The 22,533-nt window shown below is 38.1% G+C and overlaps 1 protein-coding gene across 1 annotated transcript in view; it reads left to right on the top strand.

The window, feature by feature from the left end:
- Positions 1 to 21,992, top strand: part of LAMA1 (laminin subunit alpha 1) — a 79,083-nt gene extending 57,091 nt beyond the window's left edge. Inside the window, exons 42-62 of the mRNA XM_054285437.1 lie at positions 1,245 to 1,427; positions 1,699 to 1,853; positions 3,635 to 3,778; positions 5,090 to 5,223; positions 5,400 to 5,550; positions 6,065 to 6,189; positions 7,466 to 7,616; positions 8,727 to 8,871; positions 9,458 to 9,599; positions 10,726 to 10,840; positions 11,029 to 11,199; positions 11,649 to 11,800; positions 12,292 to 12,477; positions 12,951 to 13,113; positions 14,228 to 14,340; positions 15,388 to 15,577; positions 17,511 to 17,669; positions 18,793 to 18,946; positions 19,953 to 20,086; positions 21,148 to 21,370; positions 21,832 to 21,992. Coding sequence (XP_054141412.1) covers positions 1,245 to 1,427; positions 1,699 to 1,853; positions 3,635 to 3,778; positions 5,090 to 5,223; positions 5,400 to 5,550; positions 6,065 to 6,189; positions 7,466 to 7,616; positions 8,727 to 8,871; positions 9,458 to 9,599; positions 10,726 to 10,840; positions 11,029 to 11,199; positions 11,649 to 11,800; positions 12,292 to 12,477; positions 12,951 to 13,113; positions 14,228 to 14,340; positions 15,388 to 15,577; positions 17,511 to 17,669; positions 18,793 to 18,946; positions 19,953 to 20,086; positions 21,148 to 21,370; positions 21,832 to 21,992 — 3,251 coding nt within the window. The remainder of the gene's footprint in view (positions 1 to 1,244; positions 1,428 to 1,698; positions 1,854 to 3,634; positions 3,779 to 5,089; positions 5,224 to 5,399; positions 5,551 to 6,064; positions 6,190 to 7,465; positions 7,617 to 8,726; positions 8,872 to 9,457; positions 9,600 to 10,725; positions 10,841 to 11,028; positions 11,200 to 11,648; positions 11,801 to 12,291; positions 12,478 to 12,950; positions 13,114 to 14,227; positions 14,341 to 15,387; positions 15,578 to 17,510; positions 17,670 to 18,792; positions 18,947 to 19,952; positions 20,087 to 21,147; positions 21,371 to 21,831) is intronic.
- The last annotated feature ends 541 nt before the right edge of the window (positions 21,993 to 22,533 follow it).

Genomic DNA, 22,533 nt, shown 5'->3' with positions numbered 1-22,533 from the left:
CATAATTGGGTTATATTATAAGGTCTGTAGTCTGATTCACCTTTCACATTGCTGTGAATCAGGAGGGACTCTGATAGTAATATAATTGCACTGATATATACGGAGAGTGAAGTTATAGAATGTTTAATCCCACATGCAGAGACATTTCATAGATTTCACTTTTCTGGCTTGTTTCAAAGCTGTTTATATTAATCTATGAATTTTACAGCCTGCATGTAAATGTTTTCTTGTTGTAAATGCAGACTTCATTTAATGGATTAAAATATATTTTCTGTGCTTTTCTAAAATGAAAGAATTCCTCTTTTTTCAGTCATTATTTTGAATAAAGGCAAGACCTAGAGTTCATGGAAACTAATTGAAAAAATTACTTTAAAGTTCTGAATAAGAGGGTCCAAAATACTTTGTAAATCTAAATAATGTGTTTTAAGTTAGAAAAACACTAATAAAGACCTCTTGCTAGGGTTGTTTGATTCTACTGTGAATCTGGATTAGAATCCTAACTTCAACGCCTTAAAATACCCATTTTGCAGTTCAGAGACCTAATTCATGCCAAAAAGTAATAATAGTGATGATGTTACACTGGATATGAACCACGGGGTGCTCTCTATCATAAAGCTACACATTGAAAATTAAGTCATTAAAATCACAGTAGTGTTCTTCTTAACTCATAGCTTAACATTGTTTGATTTCAGCTTTGTTGTTACATTTCTTGAAGTTGTCTCTTTTTTTTCCCCCTGGTCAGAGATTGATGGTGGCATTGCTCTCTGTGTAGAAGTGGTGAAGGAGGATCCTTGGGGGTCTAACTCTGGCCTTTTTTGCCAGCTGCAGCCTCTTCCCACTCTTGTGGGCAGAGGGTGTGAGGGGCAGGCTGGGACTGGGGGTGATGCACCCAGTATACAGGTGATTGTAGCCAAAACCAGAGGGTCTAATAGCCCTTCTGCCTCACCAGCTTTGCATAGGATTCAAATCTTCAGTCTCAGATGACTGTCTCTGAGTGCCAACACTAATTTAGGAAACTTAAACACTATGAGCCTGATGCATTTATACAAACTTCCTGATGAGATAGGCAGAATCAAGTTCCCCAAAAAAACAAAAATGCAATTCTTACTATGACAAGAATGTAACTGACAGCATTCCTAGTATTTTGACTGTGTTTGTAGCTGCTGCTACAAAGCCAGGCATTTGTTAGTCACAAGAATGTATGAGTGTTTTGAATGTTTTTTAACCTTGGAACTGTGTTTCAGATAGCAGGAAATACATGCTTGAAGTGAAAGAGCTGGCTGTGTCTGCAAATGCCAGTGCTGTGGTGGATTTAAGTCACTTTGGGGAGTTCAGTCAAAAGCTAATGAATACATCTTCTGCATTGTCCCAAGTTAATGACACTTTGAGGAAAACAAGTGAACTTATAACTGATTCATCAAAAGCTGGTAAGTTTGCTCTGTGGCAATGTCACTGCTAGCAGAAGCAGTATTAAGTTTTAACAGGCATTAAATAAGAGTCTGATGGACTGAGAGTTTATTCCTAATTCAGTAAAGATATGCTAACTTTTAAAAAAAGTCCTCTAGAGGATTCACAAGGGATGTATATCCCTTACTGATGTTAAAAGTTGCTGAAACCAAAATGATCACAAGCTGGCTACCTTGGCTAAGTATTTTAGCAATTTCTCCCTGCCTCAACATTTCTTTTATGTTTCCACAGCATTCACAGTTGAAAAACAAGTTAAAGAAGTTGAAGCACAAGCAAGTCTTTTATTGGATAGACTCAAACCTTTGAAAATGCTAGAGGAGAACCTGAACAGAAACCTGTCTGAAATTAAAGAACTTATCAGCCAGGCCCGCAAGCAGGCAGCATCTGTAAGTTCTATCATCCCAGACTTAAATGAATTTTCACTTTCAGCAGGGAGGTTGTTTGAGATAAGGAGCCTAAAATTTACTTTCCAGGTACCTGGTTGTTGTTGCCGAGTCTCAGTGAAGTCCAAAGAGCACTGACTGATGCTAAAATCATACTGGCAACATTTTAAGGTTTTAGCATCAAGGTTGTTTTTGCATTTGTGAGTATGTCAGAACAGCCAGCTAATAATTTATCTGCTATTTCCTCCTGTTTCCTATAAAAATAATGAAACATAGTACGCCAGAGAACTGTCATGAGAGATTTTGATAAGAAAAAGACAAGTTGGAGGATGGTACTGCTATTCTCTTTAGTACAAGATGGTAATTTTTGAAGTTATTTAGAGATTGATCTGGGGTGCCCCATATGACATCAAGTACCACTATAAACTTTTTGTCAAGAGTGTTGATTCTATGAATAAATTTGTCATCTATGGCCTTTTATGTCCATATGTTCTTTGCAAGAAGCAGCTGAGTATCTAGGGTACTTTAAGGCAGTGTACTTGTTTTTAAGTCTCTGCTTCTATGTTAAAGACAGCAAAAGTGAATCAACTGTACTATGGATCTCATTAGACTGTGAGAGAAATATGAAAATGGCTTTGTAATGAGTAATTTTTGGTATGCCTTGGACATACTTGTGGATATATTATTCTAAGGTTAAAAAAAAAAGAAGGCGGCACTCAATTCTTTCCGCAAATCTTCTTAATTATATGGTCATTGCTTCTCTGTCACAGTCTACTGAAGCTTAATGAATCCACTGCAAAAAAAAGAGAATGGTATTTTCTGAGGTGTCATAAGCTGCAGAAGTTGCTGGCAAGGTGAAAAGAAGTGTTAGCAAAGTCTCTTTTTCTGGTCTGGGGGGAATTTGTTCTGTTTGGGGGTGGGGGGGGGCTGGTTTAAGGGTTTTATTTTGTTTTGTTTTGTTTTGTTAGTTTGTATTTTTGTTTGGTCTTTTTTGTTTGTTGGTTGGTTTGTTTGTAATTTTTTGCTAGACAAGAGAAACTTTGTGTATCTGTGTCCAGATGCATGCGTACACACACGTGTGCTGTATGCATTTAGTAGTTACAGGTATATTCCATGAAGTTAATGGAATTAAGGTTTTTTTTCTTGCTAAGAAGAAGCTGCTGGAAGTTTGGTTGCATTTGGCTTGGATCAATTTTTCATCAGTTTACTAAACAGTGGTTTTAGGGATATGACAATAGGAATATTATTTATTTAATCTTTAAAAAATGGAACTTGCCATATATTCACAAATGTATTTTTAAATATTGTGTAAACTGTTACAAATTTGAAATAACTGGAATTGTTGCGGACAGTCTCCTTTTTAATTTGTAAAAAAAAATCTCTCCATATAGACTAGAAATGTTTTTTTTTTTATTTTAAAACATTTTTAACTTCTGTATCTTTATTTTCTGATATTATGACATGGCTTTTTGCAGCTATATGATCTTCTGACCCAAGACTTATTGTTTTTTTCTGAGGTATTTGGATAATTTGTTTACTGATTCAAACCTCCCAGTTGAGTGAGTGTATTGAGAATAGATTTCATACTTCTCTATTGTGAATCTCTTTATCAAGTGATACCTAGAAGATTGCAGGAATCTAGCCCAGGCAGCAATACTTATTTGCATGGAAGGATCTCAGCAAAAGGTTTGCATTTGTTGGTCAGAAGCTAAGTACATACTCCACAAAAGAGTGCTTTGTTCACTGAGACTTGTTTAGATTCCATTTTCCTCTTTTCCCCCCAGATTAAAGTTGCAGTATCAGCAGAGAGAGATTGCATTCGTGCCTATCAACCCCAAATTTCATCTACAAATTACAACACCTTAACACTCAATGTGAAAACTGCTGAACCAGATAACCTCCTTTTCTACTTGGGTAGCAATGGAAAGGTAAGTTTCTGGGGTACATTTACTGAAGGTGATGGTAGTCAAAAGTTTTAAATATACTTTATCTTTGTGGGTTCTCTGCTTGTTTTTTTTACCTTTGTTGGGGTCAGGATTGAAGGCACTTGAGACTATAGTTCATGTTTAGACTCAGGCATTTATTGTTATCAATGCTACAGCCTCACAACTGTGAGTTTTGTAGTCTTTCATTAGTAAGGCAAAAAATGGCTTAATTATCACTTGTTACAAGGTCTTTTAAGGCTAAACTATCTAATTAAGAAATTATACTTAGATTATTTTCCCTTTTAACCTAATAACTGCTCCCTCGATGCCCTCAATGTGGACTTTTCTGTTCAATTACAAAACATCACCCAAACCCATGAAGAAGGAGGAAGAAGGTAAAGAGGAACAACTTGTCTCTGCCTTAAAACCTCCATCTTGTTTCATATTTATTTCTGTATTCTAAAACACCAAACTCTTAAGTTTTCTACTCTATAATATTATATACTTCTTACTGACTACACACTCATAATCTTAGTGCTATCAATCAATTTTTGAAACTTTCTCCACAGCCTCAGGTCAAATGCAATGTTCTCTTGCGAGTCTGTGCCTTTCAGCACACAAAAAGTTTCAAATTCTCAGCATCTAGGGTTCCAACATTTCTTGATTTCAAACTAAGTAACCAAGCGAGGCCCCTTGCAGACAGATGTGTTCACTAGGGGTGGAAATATTTTCGTGCCTTAGATGATTCCAGGGATTTTCAAAGGTAGAAAATAAAAACACCGGATTCCTTTGCCACTGACTCTTGGCCCTGTGCTGAAGCTCTCCCTTCCTTTTCCTGTGTTGGGCATTAACCACGTGGAGTGTAACACCCCCTGTGATGCTTTCATATAGCATGCTGGAGTGCATTAGATGATTTGTTTGGTAACACAGCTAAAATTCTTGAAGCTGTCCCTCATGAGCACGGTGCATCCACCCACTTGGAAGGGAGTGTGATGGCTAAATGTCACATTGCTCTGCTTCATTCCCTGAGTGATCCCAAGAAATGCACAGCAATTAATTCCTTGTGGCACACTATCATGGGATAGTGCTTTTTCACAGACTAGTAAATGTATGTGTATATATATAAAGAAGACATTCAGCTACTTGCATATGACCTGAGGGAGTTTTGTCTCATTAGAAGTGAGTGAAAAGCATGATTTTGCTAAATGTCCACTCCTGTCATATGGGATGTAGGGACATGAATCTGGAAAGACTTTCTCCATGTTTCTGGTGAAAATGCACATTTGATTCCACGAAGGCTCTGCTGTTTTTCAGACAGACTTCCTGGCAGTGGAGATGCGACGTGGTAAGGTGGCTCTTCTTTGGGATTTGGGCTCTGGACCAACAAGAGTGGAATACCCTGATTTCCAAATCGACAACAACAAATGGCACAGAATACATGCCACCAGGTAATTAAAGTGAGAATGTCATAAGTGGTGTACACAAAGCATCCACTGTTTGGATGATGCCCACTCATCATTTTCAGTGATGAGATTTTTCTTGTCCTTAGAAGGAGAAGCCAATATTATGTGTTGATTAGGCTTGGTGATGTCTAAGACTATTTATTAGTATTTGTATTTGGCAGGTTTGGAAAAACAGGTACCCTCAGCATAGAGGAAATGAACTCCAATCAGAAGCCTTCACCTAAATCTGGAACCTCTCTGGGGACAGCCAGCATATTGGATGTTAACAAGTCAACCCTAATGTTTATTGGAGGACTTGGAGGGCAAATCAAGGTTAAATTCTGAGATCAGCCTTCTGTTAATTGTTTTGAGGATGTTTGAGAAATACTTTTGCATTAGAAGTAATTGCTTAATTTGGTACTTCATCAAGAGATGCCAGGTACTCTGAGCATAAATCAGAGATGCTATAAGGGTCTTCTTGGATCCTGAAGTTAATTTTCCCTGGAAATTTTTGCATAAAGTTTAACTGGGGCAGCCGGTGTGTGCATGTACCATGTATAGACATTATCAAATGGTTTTGCTTGCTTCTTCCATGGCAATTGTTATTCATGGCATGAGGGGTGTGTAAGTAGGTTAAGGACATAGTTATTTTAATTTCTTGATGTACTAATCTATTATTATTTCAATTATAATTGTTAATAGTTACACCAAAACATGTTGTTCTCCTATTATGATTTATATCTAACAAAGTTGAAGTTCAAGGAAAACAACCAAGCAAAAATTTTGCTGCATAATTTTCAGAGTACTCAACATTAATTGTATTCATGAAATATTTTTTTTCTTATAGAAATCACCTGCTGTTAAGGTGACCCATTTTAAAGGGTGCCTAGGAGAGGCCTCCCTGAATGGCAAACCTATTGGTCTTTGGAACTACATAGAAAGAGAGGGCAAGTGCAATGGCTGTTTTGGAAGGTATTTTGTCTCACTCTCTTTTGGTTTTTTTTCAACTTGTTTAGAGTAATTTACATTTGTAATATTATATTTTTGTGTTCACTAAGCATATAGAGCTCAGACAAATTGCAGTGTTTCACTGATTATTAACTTACAGATCTGAGCACATTAATCTCAATGTATCAGTGGTATCAAATAATTTCTTTGCATGGAATTTCAATTTTTGAATCACTTTCTCAGAGGAGTTTTATTGTTGCTCTCTATTTTGTGCATGGGAGGTAGGGACTACCAGTGAACCAAAATACTGTGGAATCTTTCCTTTTCAATAGTTTTCTGTAAAACAGATTTATTCTTTCCTAGGGTAAGAAACAGTGTAAAGCAGTCTTATTAAAAAAATTGATAGCAAAACTGTAGCCACTGAGGTTGGTGCCTTGAGCAGATTACTATTTTTATGTTTAAGGAATAAAAAAAAAATATGCTTGTCCATATTCCCTTTGCAGAATATTTCATGCAGAAACAGTAGAGGGTGCTGCATGATAGTATGAGATATTTTTTACAGGTCTTGTACTGCAGAGAAAGGGGCTAATAGATCATGTATTGTAAGTGCAATTATGCAAAGCATTTTGAGAAATGGATGACATGTTTTAATTTAGAGGGTGTATGCTGTAACAATTATTTTTCCCTTAGGAAATCACAGAGTTTGCCTTTCATTTTTGTATATAAGGAAGAACACTTATCTTGTGTGCATCCTTCCCCATGGCTAAATTGTTTGTTGTGAAGTTGCATAATGAAAGTGGCCGTTGGCTGGAATCCTTCAGTTATTCATTACATCAATATTGAAGTGTTTCCCCACACTTTATAAATTGCTGCCTGGAGGCTGCACTGACTGAGCAGCACCTGAAGGGAGCCAACCAGGAAGGTGGAGAGACTATTTACAGGGGCATGGAGTGCCAGGACAAGGGCTAATGGATTCCAACTGAAAGAGAGTAGGTTTAGATTAGAAGTTAGGAGGAAACTCTTTACTGTGAGGGTGGTGAGATGCTGGAAGACAATGCCCAGAGAAGTTGTGGATGTCCCATTCCTGGAAGTGTTCAAGGCCAGGTTGGATGGGGCTCTGAGCAAACTGGTCTAGTGGAAGGTGTCCCTCACGTGGCAGGGAATGGAATGGGATGGGCTCTAAGTTCCCTCCCATCTCAAACTATTCTGTGACCTAACTTTTCTTATATTTTATATAAAAATTACTGTGCAAAAACAAATGTTCAGTTAACATTTTTATACTGGTTTTCTGCTTCTGTAGCCCACAGGATGAGGACACTTCATTCCATTTTGATGGCAGTGGATACTCAGTGGTGGAGAAGGCACTCCGCTCAACAGTGACTCAGATATTAATATCTTTCAGTACCTTTTCACCAAATGGGCTTCTTCTCTATCTTGCTTCAAATGGCACTGTAAGAAAATGGATCAGATTTCTAAACTGTCATTTAGCTTACACGTATTAGAGCATATCACTGCTTTTGTGTAATTCATCACCTGTGACTGGCATCATAAGCTAAAGGACTAAAGACAAGAACCCTAGAGGACAACTTATTAGAGCAAATATCCTCCTAAACTAAGGGCAAAATTAAACAATGAAAAGGATTCTTCACAATGTATTAAAATTTTAGAATAAAAATACATTATTTTAGACTAAAATGAATGATTACTTAGCTAAAGGATAGAAAAGGAAACAGTAAGGGCAACAAGCTGGTGTTTTCAGTTGGAGGAACCTTTTCAGAATGTAAAAATGTTTTGGAATTGAGCTTGCAGAAGGATAATATAATAATGAAAAACCATATTGAATTAAATCCACAGGATGGGAATTCAGTAAACTGAAACAAATTAAATAAAACTCCTGCAAAAGCAATATAACCCAGACCCATCACCAGACCTTCATTGTCTTGTCATGCAGTTTACTGCATACTTAGATGGTGGTTTTCTGTTCCTGAAGGAAGGAAAAGCTTTGTTTGGGTACAGATTATTTCAGAGTTACTGCATTATTCATTTGCTGTATGTACTCACTGCCTGAATACATTGCAGTGTATACAATAATATCTGATTTAAGCTTTACAGTTCAGAGGGGGAACCTTCAATGCAAATCAGAAAGTCTTTTTTACTCTGTGAGGACAGTCTTTGCTTCATGCAGGAAGAACATCGTAGTGTTTGATCATTATGCTGTCAAATCAAATTACTTTCAACTTCATCCAAAAACAGGAAAATGTGACTTTGTTATTTAACCATTCTTCTGCTGAGTAATCAAACCTCACGATGCATTTAAGTAAGGATAACAACAAAACAAAAATACATCCTTGTGAGGTACTTGTAACTTAATTTTCCTAAGTAAAGTGAAGATGAGCATCTTGGGCCTAACAAATAGTCCAGGTACAAGAGTTACTAAACATTTTCCACAAAGTAGACCAAACCTGCCAGGCTTGCATTCTTTAGGAAGATTTTATTTCCAGGAATATAATCTGTTTGTTTGTAATCTGTTTTTGTTTTGGGGTTTTCTTTCTTCCTCTCAGAGAGACTTCTTGTCCCTTGAGCTTGTTGATGGCAAAGTGAGGGTGACTGTTGATCTTGGCTCAGGACCCCTTGCTCTTACAACAGAAAATCGTTACAACAATGGAACGTGGTATAAAATCTCATTCAATCGGAATAAGAAGCAAGGTAGGCTACAGATTGAGAAGTCTGGGTGTTTGCACATTTACAAATACAAATATCTAAGATAGCTGCAGGGAACATCACTGCAACCAAATCTGATCACTTCCAATGCAGTGTCTTTAGCAGCCACACCCGGGGTGCTTTGCTTTTAGAAGGACTACAGTGTAAATCTTGTGCTTGGTTTAACACATCTCACAAAACATACCAACAGTCTTTAAAGACTGAAAGATTTTTGTCCAAGTCTGTAGATGAGGGATCACATTTTTTCTCCTGCATTTTAATATTACTTAGTACAACTGTTTGGTGGGGGCCTGTGTTTTGGCAATAACACGTATGTGCTAATGGTTATAACATGTTCTCATATGTATCTATTTTCCTGTAGACTTCTCCAGATTTGGTTTTGGCAGAGAGGAATGAATGAGATTAACAGAATAGCTGGCAGTACAATAAATTGCTCATTCTAAAAATAAGAAGATTGTTCATACATGTTCGAGTCAATGAATACATTTTCCTTTATTACGGACAAGATTGCCAGAAGGGAAGAATGTATATTCATGTTCTTCTCCAGATCTTTACTCCCTTTTCTTTGCAGGAATTTTGGCAGTCATGGATGCATATAACCTTAATTATAAAGAAACCAAGCAAGGAGAATCTCCTGGGGTTGCCTCAGACCTGAACCGCTCTGATAAGGACCCAATCTTCATTGGTGGGCTGCCAAGATCGAGGGCTCTGAGGTAAAGTGTGTCACTTTTGCGCCTTTGCTAAGACTCTTGTAAGGTGAGGGGAAAACTTCTACACACTCTTATCTCCTCTGAAATTAGAGAAAAACAGTGAATTCTGAAGTTTAGTTTATGGCCATGTATACCACATCTGTCCTTTGACTTCAAACTCTGATATGGTACTTTCCACTGGTGGGTCTGATGCTGCAGTTCAGATCAGAAACAATTTTGTTTTCTTCCTCCAAGGGTGATTTCCACCACAGCAGCAGCCCCCCTGCTCTTTGGGGCAAGCATCCAGCATTGCTGTCTGCAGTGATGCTCCTTTGATCTCTACCTGTGTAAGCCTTGTGTTTTCCAGATGTCATTTATGGGCAAAACTGCGCTTAAGGATAAAAGTTGTACTTGAGAATTCCTGTAATTTCAGTAACAGTAAATTCAGGAACAGAGGAAAACCAACTGTGAACAGATCAACAGAAAACATTGCAAATAGATATTTTATAGCATGTCTCTTGTTTATGGGAGTTTTTTTATTGCATGTCTGTACTGAACTTGCAAAGTCACATTTCTTCCACTGACTTCACTGTGAAAGGATAAATATGGCAAGAGAAAATCTAATTAAACTTTCTGCGTGCTCTTGACAATAATGTAAATTCGAGTACATTATTGGTCTCTGCACAGTTACTACAGAGTGCAGTCTTGTTAATCTTAGCTGGCATTCCAGCCTTTAAAGGATTATGGCAGGATAACCTTAGATTTCTCAGCCTTAAACCAGGAACCAAATCAGGCATGCTCCAGACTTGAAAACTGAGAAACTGCGTGGTAGACAGCTACAGTTACCCTTTTACACAATCCCTTTTCTTTCAGCTGAAGATTCACCTTAAAGTTTTGGGAAATTACCTGACCTGACAGCACAGCATTACACACTTGAATGTTTTAATTTGGGCACAACATTATCTTGATTCTTTTTAAGATTTGATTTAGTATCTAAGAGTAAAACTTGAACTCTTTGCACTTATACCAGACCGACTGCATCATTTAAAACAGATCTCTCTTTCTTTTCTTATTGAAGAGAAATGAATCTTTTCTCCCAGGAGATTTCAAGTACTACTCCTTGGAAATAAAGCCTTGTTTTTTGTTTCAGGAAAGGTCTTAATAGTAGAATGTATGTGGGATGCATCAAGAATCTGGAAATATCTCGTTCCACCTTTGACTTGCTTAGAAATTCATATGGAGTAAGAAAAGGCTGTGTATTGGAGGTAGGAGACTTTAAAGTCTTGTGATCTGATCTTTGTTTTAATAGAATAGTGAATAGTGGTGTTTACAGTGATTTGTAACAGATTTATCTTTAAAAATTCTAAGAGAATCTAATTTATATTTGATTTTTTTTTTACCTGACACTATGTATGGATAAATTGAGTAATTACTTCTGTTCTTCATAAAATAGCCTATTCACAGTGTAAGCATCATGAAAAATGGATATATTGAGTTGGTACCTAAGTCCTTAAGCCCGGAGTCAGAACTGATGGCAACTTTTGCTACAAAGAACAGCAGTGGCATCATCCTTGCTGGGATCAGCAGGGGACTGGAAAGGCGACAACGAAGACAAGCACATTTGGCAAGTACCAGAAACAAAGAAGTTTTGGGGATTATTTTTGTCATTTTTATTTTGTAAAATCAAGGCAGCTTGCTATATATATTGTGTATCTGAGTTGAAGCTTCTAGAATCCAAAGAGAAAGTCTTAATATTTCCTGCTCTAAGAGAAGGGGTGTGTGGCTGTGGGTGTAAGTGTATAAAAAAACCTCCTGCATTTTACCTAGAGTCTTTGACCAGAGAAATGTCCAACTTTTTTTGTGTTTGCTGTTAGAAAGCTTTGCACTCTGAGAGGTATGGTATTGGTACTCAGAGAAGTACCAATACTATTCCTACTTGTCTATGAGTTTCATTAAAAAGTTTGCAACAAGTTTGGAGGTAAATTTTTCCCATGTATGTTCTAGTTAAACAGTAAATTAGTGTCTTGAAGATTGAGCTAGAGTTAAAAATTAATCCTCTGATTAAATCTACAGCCCTTCTTTTCCATCATGCTGATTGATGGTCATCTGGCAGTGCATGTTAATGCTGGAGATAGAGCAAGTACTAGGAAAGTAGTTCTTCAGTCTGCTAATGGAACATACAGTGATGGACAAGAACACTCTGTCATCCTAATTCGGAATAAGAGGTACATGTGACTGCAAAGAGTACTACCTGTTTAATTATTGCATGTTGTTGGCAGTTCACTGCACTCTCTGAGGAATTGCCTTTGCTGGCTTATTAGGTGGGATAATCAGGGCTGTGTTTTTCTGCTGTCAATGCAGATGTTCTGATTTACATGGTAATTGTATACAGCATACAGCCAATGATAGAGGTGTAGCTAAAAGCTCTCAAAATCTCTAGAACAGCTTGGGGCACTTGAGTACAAAGCATACTAAATAGTACTAGAGAAAAGATACACAGCTATCAAAATAATTTAGAAAGGTATTTGACAAAATTTTACATTTTAAAAATCCTCAAAAGAAGGGCTTCCAGTTTTAGGATATTGAAGTGATTATCAAAGTGATGGAACCTTTATTTATTAGAAGAGGATGTTTTTGAGGCTGATAGGAATGCTTTTCATCTGAAAATGAGTTTCTAAGACCTTGTTCAATGTTTTCCCTACTTTCTCTTTTTCAGGATCGTAACTGTACAGGTGGACGAAAGTAAACCTGCAGAACTGAGGCTTGGTTCAGCAGCAGAAAATAGCCCCATTAATATTTCCAACTTCTACGCTGGTGGCATTCCAGCAGAAGAGGGCATCTTAGGGCTGAAATTGGCTGGCTCCTTTCATGGCTGTATCAGCAACCTTATTTTTAACAAGGAGTAAGTCAGAAGGGTAACTGCCTAGTTTTGGAAAACCATGTACAGTAATTGTTAAATGTAGTTTGTGATCTCTTCCATGACACTTCTGTTTGCCTGGTTTTTAACATAAGATATGCATGGTACTCATGATCTGGGTATTGCAACAGCCAGAAAATGGGTATTACCAGCTATATTTCTAAATGGTATTAAAATGTCTTTGATTTTTATGGAGATGCTGCACAAAGCACAGCTTTCTCTACTATAATTTCATCTTCAGTGACAGACAAAATGATTTTCCAGAAATATTGTAGATTTATATTGTTCTATGGACTGATTATTTGCCGCTTCTCAATCTGTTTGTCACAGGTGACACTTTTTTCCTTTTCCCTGATACTGCTGAAAGACCTTGTAAAATACTCTCCTTCTGCTTTGGAAATAAGCAGAAATGCACCTCTTAAAATGTTTGTTTTGTTTTGTTTTTTTTTTTAATATAGGCTTTTATATTTTACCGCTTCCATGAAGTATGAGCATGTGGATATGGACAGCTGCTTTCTGTCAGATAAGCCTAAGACAGCTGTACAGCCATTGGACATCATGATTCAACATGAACTTCAGGCTTTACCAGTTCCCCTGAGACCTCTCACAGACACAAAAAAAGTATGTATTTCAGCAAAGCTCTGTTGCCACCTCTTTATTCCTTTCTTTCTGGAGAATTATCAAATTATAGATTGCATATATTTGCTTCCTCTTCAGTATGGAATGTTTCAATGGATGTTGATTTGAAATTATTGTTTCCTGTAGAAAAACTGATACTATCCCTTGTAGCAGCCTGTTGGCCATTTGGAATGGAAAAGTAGTTAGGTTTATCAATCTTCCAGCAGCAACAACAACAACAACAAAAGAAAAAAAAAGAGAAAAAAAGTGAAATAATAATCTCCCAACAGAAGGACTTGACAGTAACTATTATCTTTAGTGTATTCCTGCCAAAGGGACTTGGTGCAGATTTGCATTAGCTGTGCAGTTCTGCATTCACATTTTCTTGGTCACACTCATGCAGTCTCTGCTCTGTGTCAGAGAAAAGGCAAAAACCACTTGAGAGAGAGACAGTGTCTGAATGCAGCTTGCTTGGCACCTGTTTCCTCTCACACAGTCCCTGTTCCCAAGAGAGAAGGCAGCATTACTTCTCTCCTCCTGCAGCTGCACATCTTTATAATGAAGGGTTTCCAAAGTATCCTGAAACCATTTTCCTGTGGCAACAGAAAGCAAGATTTCATGCATACAACTTGGAACTATAAAAAGAAATCAGTTTTCCTTTTTAGAGCTAAAATGTAGCTTTGGCTTATGCTGTGTTACTGAGCTTTCCATACCCCAAATCATAACAAAAATGTGTGTCCTCATAAAACGGGAAAATATTTCTACCAAACCTATAAGATTTTCACGCTGAAATTGAACTTCCAGCATTTGTTGTTAAAAAGGCTGTCAATTAAGACAAAAAGTGAATTTAATATGTCTCAAGCTACAAACATTTCTCAGTAGAAAAGGTCAATGCTGTCTACAAGACATAGCTTAATCATTAGAACTAGTTCTTTTTGAGACTGAAGAAAGGTTGGAATGATTATGAGGTTAGTTAATTGATGTTTTCTGTGTACTTTGTGGTTTTCTTGTGGCTTAGTTTTGCCTCCTACAAAGCTCTGTGCAGGCACATTGTCATTCAACAGTTGCTGGGCAGAACCCGATACTATCCTACTTAATAAATTCTGTTCATTAACAGGTAGTTTGTGCAAAGGATGAGCTGCCTGATCATGTTCAAGGTGCCCATCAGTTTGGACTTGCCAAAGGCAGCCACTTGACCCTGCTCTTCAATCAGTCTGCTGTCAGGAAGAAGTGAGTATATCCTGAATTACACATGCACACAGTGTTATTTTGTATTGAGCTGCAAGAAGGGCAGTGGTGGGTTCCATGATTGATTGCCAGCTTTGAACATGGTCCTCACTTCAGGTTTCTGTGGGCTCCTCACGAAAGAAAGTATTATATCCCAGGTTTAGTAACTCATGGTCAGAATTCTGCATTTTTATCCCCTCAGACCTGAGTCTCACTTTACCTTCTGTAAGTACTTTGATTTCTTTTTCCCACATGCAGAACTCACATCCAGTTCCCATTTCTTTGTCTGATGCATGTGACATCTCACCCTCTCCTCTCTATTTTCTGCAAGTACACCTTCCATCTTTGAAGGTGCACTTGAAGGAGAAAAGACTACTGAGAAGAATAATTTTGTTGGGACCTAATATGTGATAGCACCCCTGCCTCTTTTACTTGTTTGAGAGGCTCCCAGCAAGGTTCCCATCACACAGCCTGCAAGCCACTTGCATTTGCTTCTTTCTGCTCAGGAAGTCGCTGCAGGCATTGAGAAAAGAGTGTTTTTTCCTTCTAGCCCTTCTGTTACAGCTTCTGAGCAAAGGACATTGCAGAGGATTGATGCCATCTAGTCTGAACCTGGTGTCTCCATAATAAATGGGTCATTCATCTCCTCTACCTTTTAAGCCTCCCTCTGTTCTCAGTCTGGCCATAATATCCCAGCAAGCCTGCCTAACAGTAATGGATGCCATAAAGTTACCCTGGAATGGGTTCCTTTCTTGGGGCAATAAGCAAGCTTGCAGTCACAAACAGCTGAGCCTGTCTCTCTTAAAGTTCATCTCACTCTTTGACAAGCACTTTTTCTACTTCTGACAGGTACAGCACTGATTTCCATTATGAAATACATTATAAGTCATGCTTTCTTAAAATCAACCTAAATTCTACTTTTCTGGCCTTTGTAATAATAAATCACCTTTCATAACAATAAATTGGTTCAAGCTGTTCTCTGTGTCCAGAAAAGCTTTTCATCACTGCAGAAGAAATACCTTTAAGTAACACTGAATTTTTATTGTCTAGGCTTTCCGTCCAGCTGAATCTCAGAACCTTTGCCTCCAGTGGCCTGATTTACTACATGGCTCACCAAAACCAGGTTGATTATGCAGCCCTACAGCTTTATGGGGGACAGCTCCATTTCTCATTTGATTTAGGCAAAGGAAAAGCAGTAGCTCTTCACCCTGCTGTTGTCAGTGATGGAAAATGGCATATGGTAGGTGGTTGCCAATCTTGTGCTCCATTTTCTCTTCCCTGGAGGTACTGGTATGGATTTTTCTTGCCTTTTCTGTGTAATTTCTGTGTTGCAAAAGCACACTGCTTCTAACCCAATCATAAAGTCATTCAGAAAACTTTTATTTGATAATTGTTTCCTCATAAAATTGTCATTAATTGTACACCAAATCCATCTTCCAACTACTGTCAAGTATCTCAAACTATTTCAGAATTAAATAGTTCACTAACTGTGTAATGATGGTCATCTTCAACAGAGAAGGACCTTAATGGAGGGGTGTAAAAAATCTGACCTTTTCCACAGTGAGCTTTCAGTCCATTATGCCACCAAAGACCTGCATTTCAGAGTGACAGAGATTTGTGGGTGCAGCGTTTCTCTTTTCTCCCACTGACCACTTATTGCCTGAGCATGTCACAGCAGCTGGTGACAACAGGGAAACACTGTCTGTCCTTTCCTTGATTGAGGCAACATCAGAAAGGGGGACATTTAGAATGAATGGAGGACTTAAGTGGAATTGAGTAGAAATGATGTCTACAGCTTGGAGGTGTCACATAGCACTCAGGGCCTTCTGCCCAAAGATTGCGTCAGTCTCTATTGGCCCAATTCCTCCGAGCAGCCCACCTGCCACTGGCTCTGGCTTTCTGTGTGGGAAGTGACTGTGATGTTTGCAGGAGTTTTAGGAGTAACTCTGAGGTTATCACTTTTCCTAAAGGCAGGTGAGAATGACAATTTCATCCTGCTAAGTTTCCCCTCCCTTATCTGTATGTGAAGCCTTCACTCTAAGAAATGGCTCCTGTGGGACAAAGTGATTGATGACACAAAGCTGCCAGCTTTTTCCTAGGTGCCTTGGGAATCAGCAGAGTTCTTTTTGCTTTTTATAAATAATCACCAGAAGAAAAATCAGCAAAAATTAACATGAAGAAGGGAAATGTGCACTTCTGTCAGAGATATCACAGTTAAGCTCTGCTACCTACCCTGAAAGAGGAAGAATGCTCCAGGACTTACAGCTGCATGTTTAAAAATTACATATACATAAAACTCCTACTGACACTATCCACATTTTAAGAACTGAACAGATTCCATATAAGAGCTGACCTATCTTTACTACCCAGGACACAAAGCAGGAGCTTCAGTCTTTTTTTATTAGAGATTAAGGCTGAGTCACACCACTTCCCAGCTGGGGGTAATCATTGCAGTCCGTCTGCAATCTATGCAAACTAATATGCATTACTGCTGAAAAAAACCACCACTTCTTTTCATTCTCTGCCCTCTGCTCATACCACCCTGCTTTACCCCTTTTTCCCCTTACCAGCCCATGTGTTCATGAAACTTTGGTTTGAAGCTACTCATGGTTCTAAGTGGGTCTAAAAGTAAATAGAGAAGAATAAATGGCTAGCTGACTTCCCTCAGCAATGTGTAACTGTTTTAGGGCAAGCAGGCATAAGGACATAAGTGAACAAGATGCACAGAACTGGAAAGCTTTTTGGTCAAAACCAATGTAACACTGCCTATCATAAAATGACAGCACTTCAGAGACCTGAGATGTCTCAGCTGTTGGGCAGCACAATAATTGCAGGAGGCCAGCACAGAATGCTTTTCTGCAAACTCAGTGACCTGCCCATGTCCTAAGGCAATAAACTGGTGATTTAAAGAAATAATAAAACACTGAAAACCTTAGGCAGGACATTATGAAATCATTGTGAGCCCTTGGGAAGGCAAGAAAGCTGTTTAACTGCTCGGTTGTATTCAGAAATGGTCTCAGCCTCAGGAAGAATTTCAAGAGGTTGCCTCGGAACAGAATGTCAGAGCAATTGAACCACTAAACCATTGTCTTGCTCTTATTTCTATGGCAAATGATGACTAGGTAACAAATGCACCTTACTCATTTATGTTCGCACACTTCCCTTTTTTCCAGGTAAAGACGGAATATGTTAAAAGAAAAGGAACAATCATTGTGGATGGACAGGAGCTGGTGGCAGTCAATGCCCTGGGAGATGGGAGCACCTTGGATGTGGAAGGGAAGCTCTATGTGGGAGGACTCCCCTTAGACTACGTGCCAAAGAATCTTGGGAATGTAAGAAGGTTTGGGGTGGGGGGGTGCCTCTGGCATTTTGCAAGACCAGAATGAGCACAGTGCAGGAAACTCATCTAAATCAGCATCCTGTCTCTGACAGGCTCAAAAGAAGTACTTAGGGAAAGAAGCAACAAGGAAAGTAATGACCCTTTACCAGATAAATCTTTCTGTGGCTTTCTGTGGCTTAATGAGTCCAGCTACAGCTTATATCCTTGTGTGTTAGTAATAGCCCTTAGCAGAACTTTTTTTTTTTTTCATTCTGTTTCTCTGTTAAAAATGAATAAAGAATCTAAATTCCTGTCTTTCACAGTATAAGGTAAAAACATGACCTACAATATCAGACATTTTTGTACCTGACTTCTCTTGCATTCAAACAGAAATTAGGTGCCTTAAATATCTCTAAAAGACTCTGAAAGAAAGTGTTTTGCTGTCTTTAGATTAAAGCATATTTTTAATACATCCTTTTAGAGGGTAGGTTTTGTCACCTTCCTCCTTGTGCAGCCCACATTATATTAATGAGGATTCCGGTGATATGATAATGTTTATCATAGTATTGTAGAATGTCCTGATTTGAAAGGCATCCTCAAGGATCATCAAATTCCAATTCCTGACCCTCCACAGGACACCCAAGAGTCACATCTTGTGGCTGAGAGCATTGTCCAAATGCTTCTTAAACTCTGTAAGGCTGGTGCTGTGACCACTTCCCTGAGGAACCTCTTCCAGTGCCCAGCCACCCTCTGGAGTGATTCAAATGAATCTTTTTGATGATAAGAACTTGCAAAATGTCCTACAAAAATTTTGATTACTCATTAATTTGCTAAAGCATGTTTGGAATGTTTTTACTCTTGAGTGTATCTCTGCTCACAGTCAAGCAAATACAATTCTTCCTGCATATTATAGACAGTGTATATACTGTGGTTCTAAACTATTTGATTTTGACTCTAAGACATTATGTGCCTTACATAATTATATGTAATACTAGAAATTTAATTATGGAAATATTTTAAATTCTGCTGTGTTTTGTTCGGATAATATTTAATCTGCAATAAGATCAGGTGAATCCCTAAGAGAGCATCACAGCAGTTTATACTAAACATTGTCTCTTATGTCTCCATATGCTAAGGTTACTCACAGTATTCCTGCCTGCATTGGTAGCATGACAATTAATGGCAAACAACTGGACAATGAGAGTCCTGTCTCTATCTTTGCTGTCAATAAATGCTATGAAACAGTGCAGGATGGTACTTTCTTTGATGGAAGTGGCTTTGCTGCTCTTGGTAAGTGTCATTAAATGAAAACAGTGCCTTACTGAATTAATATTAATGAAAACATACTCCTTTCAGGTCTTACTGGAACTGTGTGTAATTAACTGACTCCTCACACAGTGAGTGCATGCCCTGCATGTGGATTTCTAACTGAGTCCTTTCACTTCATTCATCCAAAAGTGGTCATTTCTGCAAAGGGCTGTCTTGCACAAATAAAAGAGATAATGGTTTTAGCAGTGGGAAAGAAATGAACTACATCTTTATTAGCTAAGAATATCCATGTTCATGATGTTAAGGTCTGATAAAGAATATTGTTGCAGACATCTTTTGTGAAAATCTTTTTTTTAGGATTTTTTTTCTTTCTGAGAAGCTGAGGCCTCAGGGCCTCAGAAACAAAATGTAAACAATAGTTATCTGCTGCTGTGGAATGCATCAAGTAGATTTTTGATTGGCCCATCTTGGATGTTTATAATTAATGGCCAATCAAGGCCGAGCTATCTCAGACACAGTCCGAGAGAGCTGCCTTTTGTTATCATTCTTTTCTTTCTATTCTTAGCTCAGTTTCCCTTCTGAGAGGGAAACCTTTCTTTCTTTTCTTTTTAGTTAGTTATAATGTAATATGTATATTATAAAATAATAAATCAAGCCTTCTGAACATGGAGTCAACATTCTTGTCTCTTCCCTCACCTGAAGACCCCTGTGACCACTGTGACAAATATGAAGACAAAAGACTTGTGAAGTAACATGAAGGATTGCATTGTGCTCTTTACTGTTTCTTACAGATGAGATAGAATGGATTAAGTGTGAATTAATAAAAGACAACTTATTTGGGAGTTTATCTTTTCCAGTAAAAAATGGGAATTATGACTTTGGAAAACTTACTGTCCAGAGGTATTGCAAGGTCAAATGCTAGCAGCATGATTAACAAATTTTTTAGTCCTTTTAATGGTAATGCATATATTTAGCTCTGTATTGTGAGTTGCAAGTCTTCTGCTAGAAGCTTCTAACTTATTTCCAGTCAGGGAAGGCTACAAGGTGCGTTCTGACGTGAACATCACGCTGGAGTTCCGCACCACGGCGGCGCACGGCGTTCTCCTGGGCGTCAGCAGCGCCAGGGTCGATGCGATTGGGCTGGAGATCGTACACGGCAAGGTAGGCTGCCCTGTGCAGGCACACTGCTGTACACAGGGCTTGTTAGAAACTGTGAGGCTAGAGCCCTTGGAATGCATGAAATATGCACCAGTCAGGTGTGATGGAGGCAGCTTCCCACAGAACAAATACGGGAGAGACTTTGTCTCATTGCCACCATATGACAAAATGTGTGATTAGCAGAAGTCTGGAACTTTTTGGATTTTTAATTAGTGTAATTTATGTTAGTGTGCAGCCACTCTGCCCTCCTGTACTACATACCTTGTATTTTAGACCAAATATATATCTTTTTTATTGCTTAATACTTTTTGTGCCATAAAGCTATCCTTGTCCTTGAGAAAAATACTGCATATACAATGCACAGTTTTGTAACCTCTTCTTCAATATTCATGAGCAATCAACTCATTCTCTACTTCTACTGGCCATTATGCTCCATAAACCTTTTAACAATCAATATACATAGTTCTCCAGTCATCTCTTGCATAAAAAAATATACACTTGATTGCTCTTAAGTGTTTTTGCAGAAATAGCTCATTTTTTATTCAAAGCTTCCTAGCTGGAGACAGTGGTAAATATCACTGTTTCTGTGGGACATACTTTCCCAGTATTAATATGTAATACTTACATATTAATCCTCACCACAGAGTTGAGGAAATGTCCACTGCTTTGAAAACTAAATACATGAAAAAAATAAATGCATTTATTGGCAATGACAAGTGCTTTCAGGCCATTCTTCTTTCTCTTTAGTTATATACAGTGATTCATCTTTCAGATCTGAAGTCTCAGGTTCTGTGAAAAAGGTCTTGATTTGTATTTGTGAGAAACATTGAAATCCCTAGTGAAGTGTGTCAATGGACCATTGCATAGGTAGACCTTATTGTTTAAAATTTTAAAAAACACTTTAATAACGATCTACTCTACCCATCAAAGTAAGCATTAACTGTGTGTATTGCCAAACATTTAAAATGGAAATCTCTGCACCAGTGTGATTGTGCTTTTATCTAGGCAGATTAGTTCATGTGTTCTTACTTTATATCTTCATTGGCATCTGGCTGTTTGCACAGGTTTTATTCCATGTCAACAATGGAGCTGGCAGGCTAACAGCTTCCTATGAACCAAGAGGCACAAATAGCTTGTGCGATGGGAAATGGCACAAGCTTCAAGCAAACAAAAGCAAACATCACATTTCACTGATAATTGATGGGAATTTGGTTCACACTGATAATCCCTACGTCCAGTCAACATCTGCAGATACAAACAATCCCATTTATGTTGGAGGCTATCCTGGTAGGTACAATAATATTTCCCTTCCCTCCTGCCCCTCCTGTGCTCACTCTCACAAGAATGACTCTTAACATGTGCTCCCTTTTGGTTTGCCATGGGAACTGTGACTGTACAGCTCAGATGTTGCTTCATACTCTGCTAGTTTCTATTTTAACTTCATAAACACCCATGCAGAGTGGCTTTCTCCTCTGTTTTTCCCTCTGATCTTCCATTGTCCCCTGGCAAAAACTATTTCTGCAAACTCTGCCAAGTTGTTGCTGTGCATGACTTATGCCTGAAAAGAGCAGTGACTGTCCATGTTAGGATGTCACACTTCATCCAAACTTCAATGGAACTTGATGCTCCCCAGGTGTTGTTTTTATTTCTCATTTCAGAGGGGGAGAATTTTAATAACATGGATCTTTGTAATTTTTTTTTTCAGTTTGGTAGAAATAGATTTTACGTATTTCATGTTTGTTTTTCAGCTGATGTCAAGCAAAACTGCCTCACAAGCAAGACCTCATTCCGTGGCTGTTTGAGGAACCTTGTTTTGACCAAGGGCCAACATACAGAATTGTTTGACTTTAGCAGAGCTTTTGACCTGCGTGGAGTATTTCCTCATTCCTGCCCTGGGGCTGAGCACTGAACTGTAGCAAAGCCTGTCTGGATTGAGAGAGGGTTTGTTTTTGTTTTTTTTGTTGTTGATCTGTTATTTTGCATTCTCATTTCGTAATGAAAAGAAGAACTGATAAGAACCTGCATCTATTTGATTTTTCTGGTTGTTTTCCAACTCAGGTCATTTATTTTTTTAATCAGAAGCTCCACATCTGCATTTTAACTAAATGGTTGTAAACAACGAATACCTCTACAACAATTTTAATGGCATTATTTGGATATTTTTCTTTTGGGAATTTTTATTAATCAGTGTTTACAGTATGTTTTCTTTTGATTACTTGACAGTATTTCATTTTATTATGTGTTGGCAGTTTTGTAAGAAGGTAATAATTTTGGACCACATAATAAAACTACAATAAACTGCGTTATTTCAAGTAGTTCAGTTGTCCATGTATTTTAGTTAGAAGAAAAAGAGCTGGAAGGCTGAGAAGTCACAAGTATGCCCACTACAGGGGGGTTCAAGCTAGATAATCTTTAAGGCATCTTCCAGTCTGGGCCATTATATGACTGAT

The sequence above is a fragment of the Melozone crissalis genome, unplaced genomic scaffold, assembly GCF_028551555.1.
Source record: "Melozone crissalis strain CALT ecotype California unplaced genomic scaffold, PUWL_Pcris_2 ptg000042l_1, whole genome shotgun sequence".
Classification (NCBI taxonomy): domain Eukaryota; kingdom Metazoa; phylum Chordata; class Aves; order Passeriformes; family Passerellidae; genus Melozone; species Melozone crissalis.
Note: the sequence above shows the minus strand (reverse complement) of the source record. Positions and strands in the feature narration are given on the sequence as shown.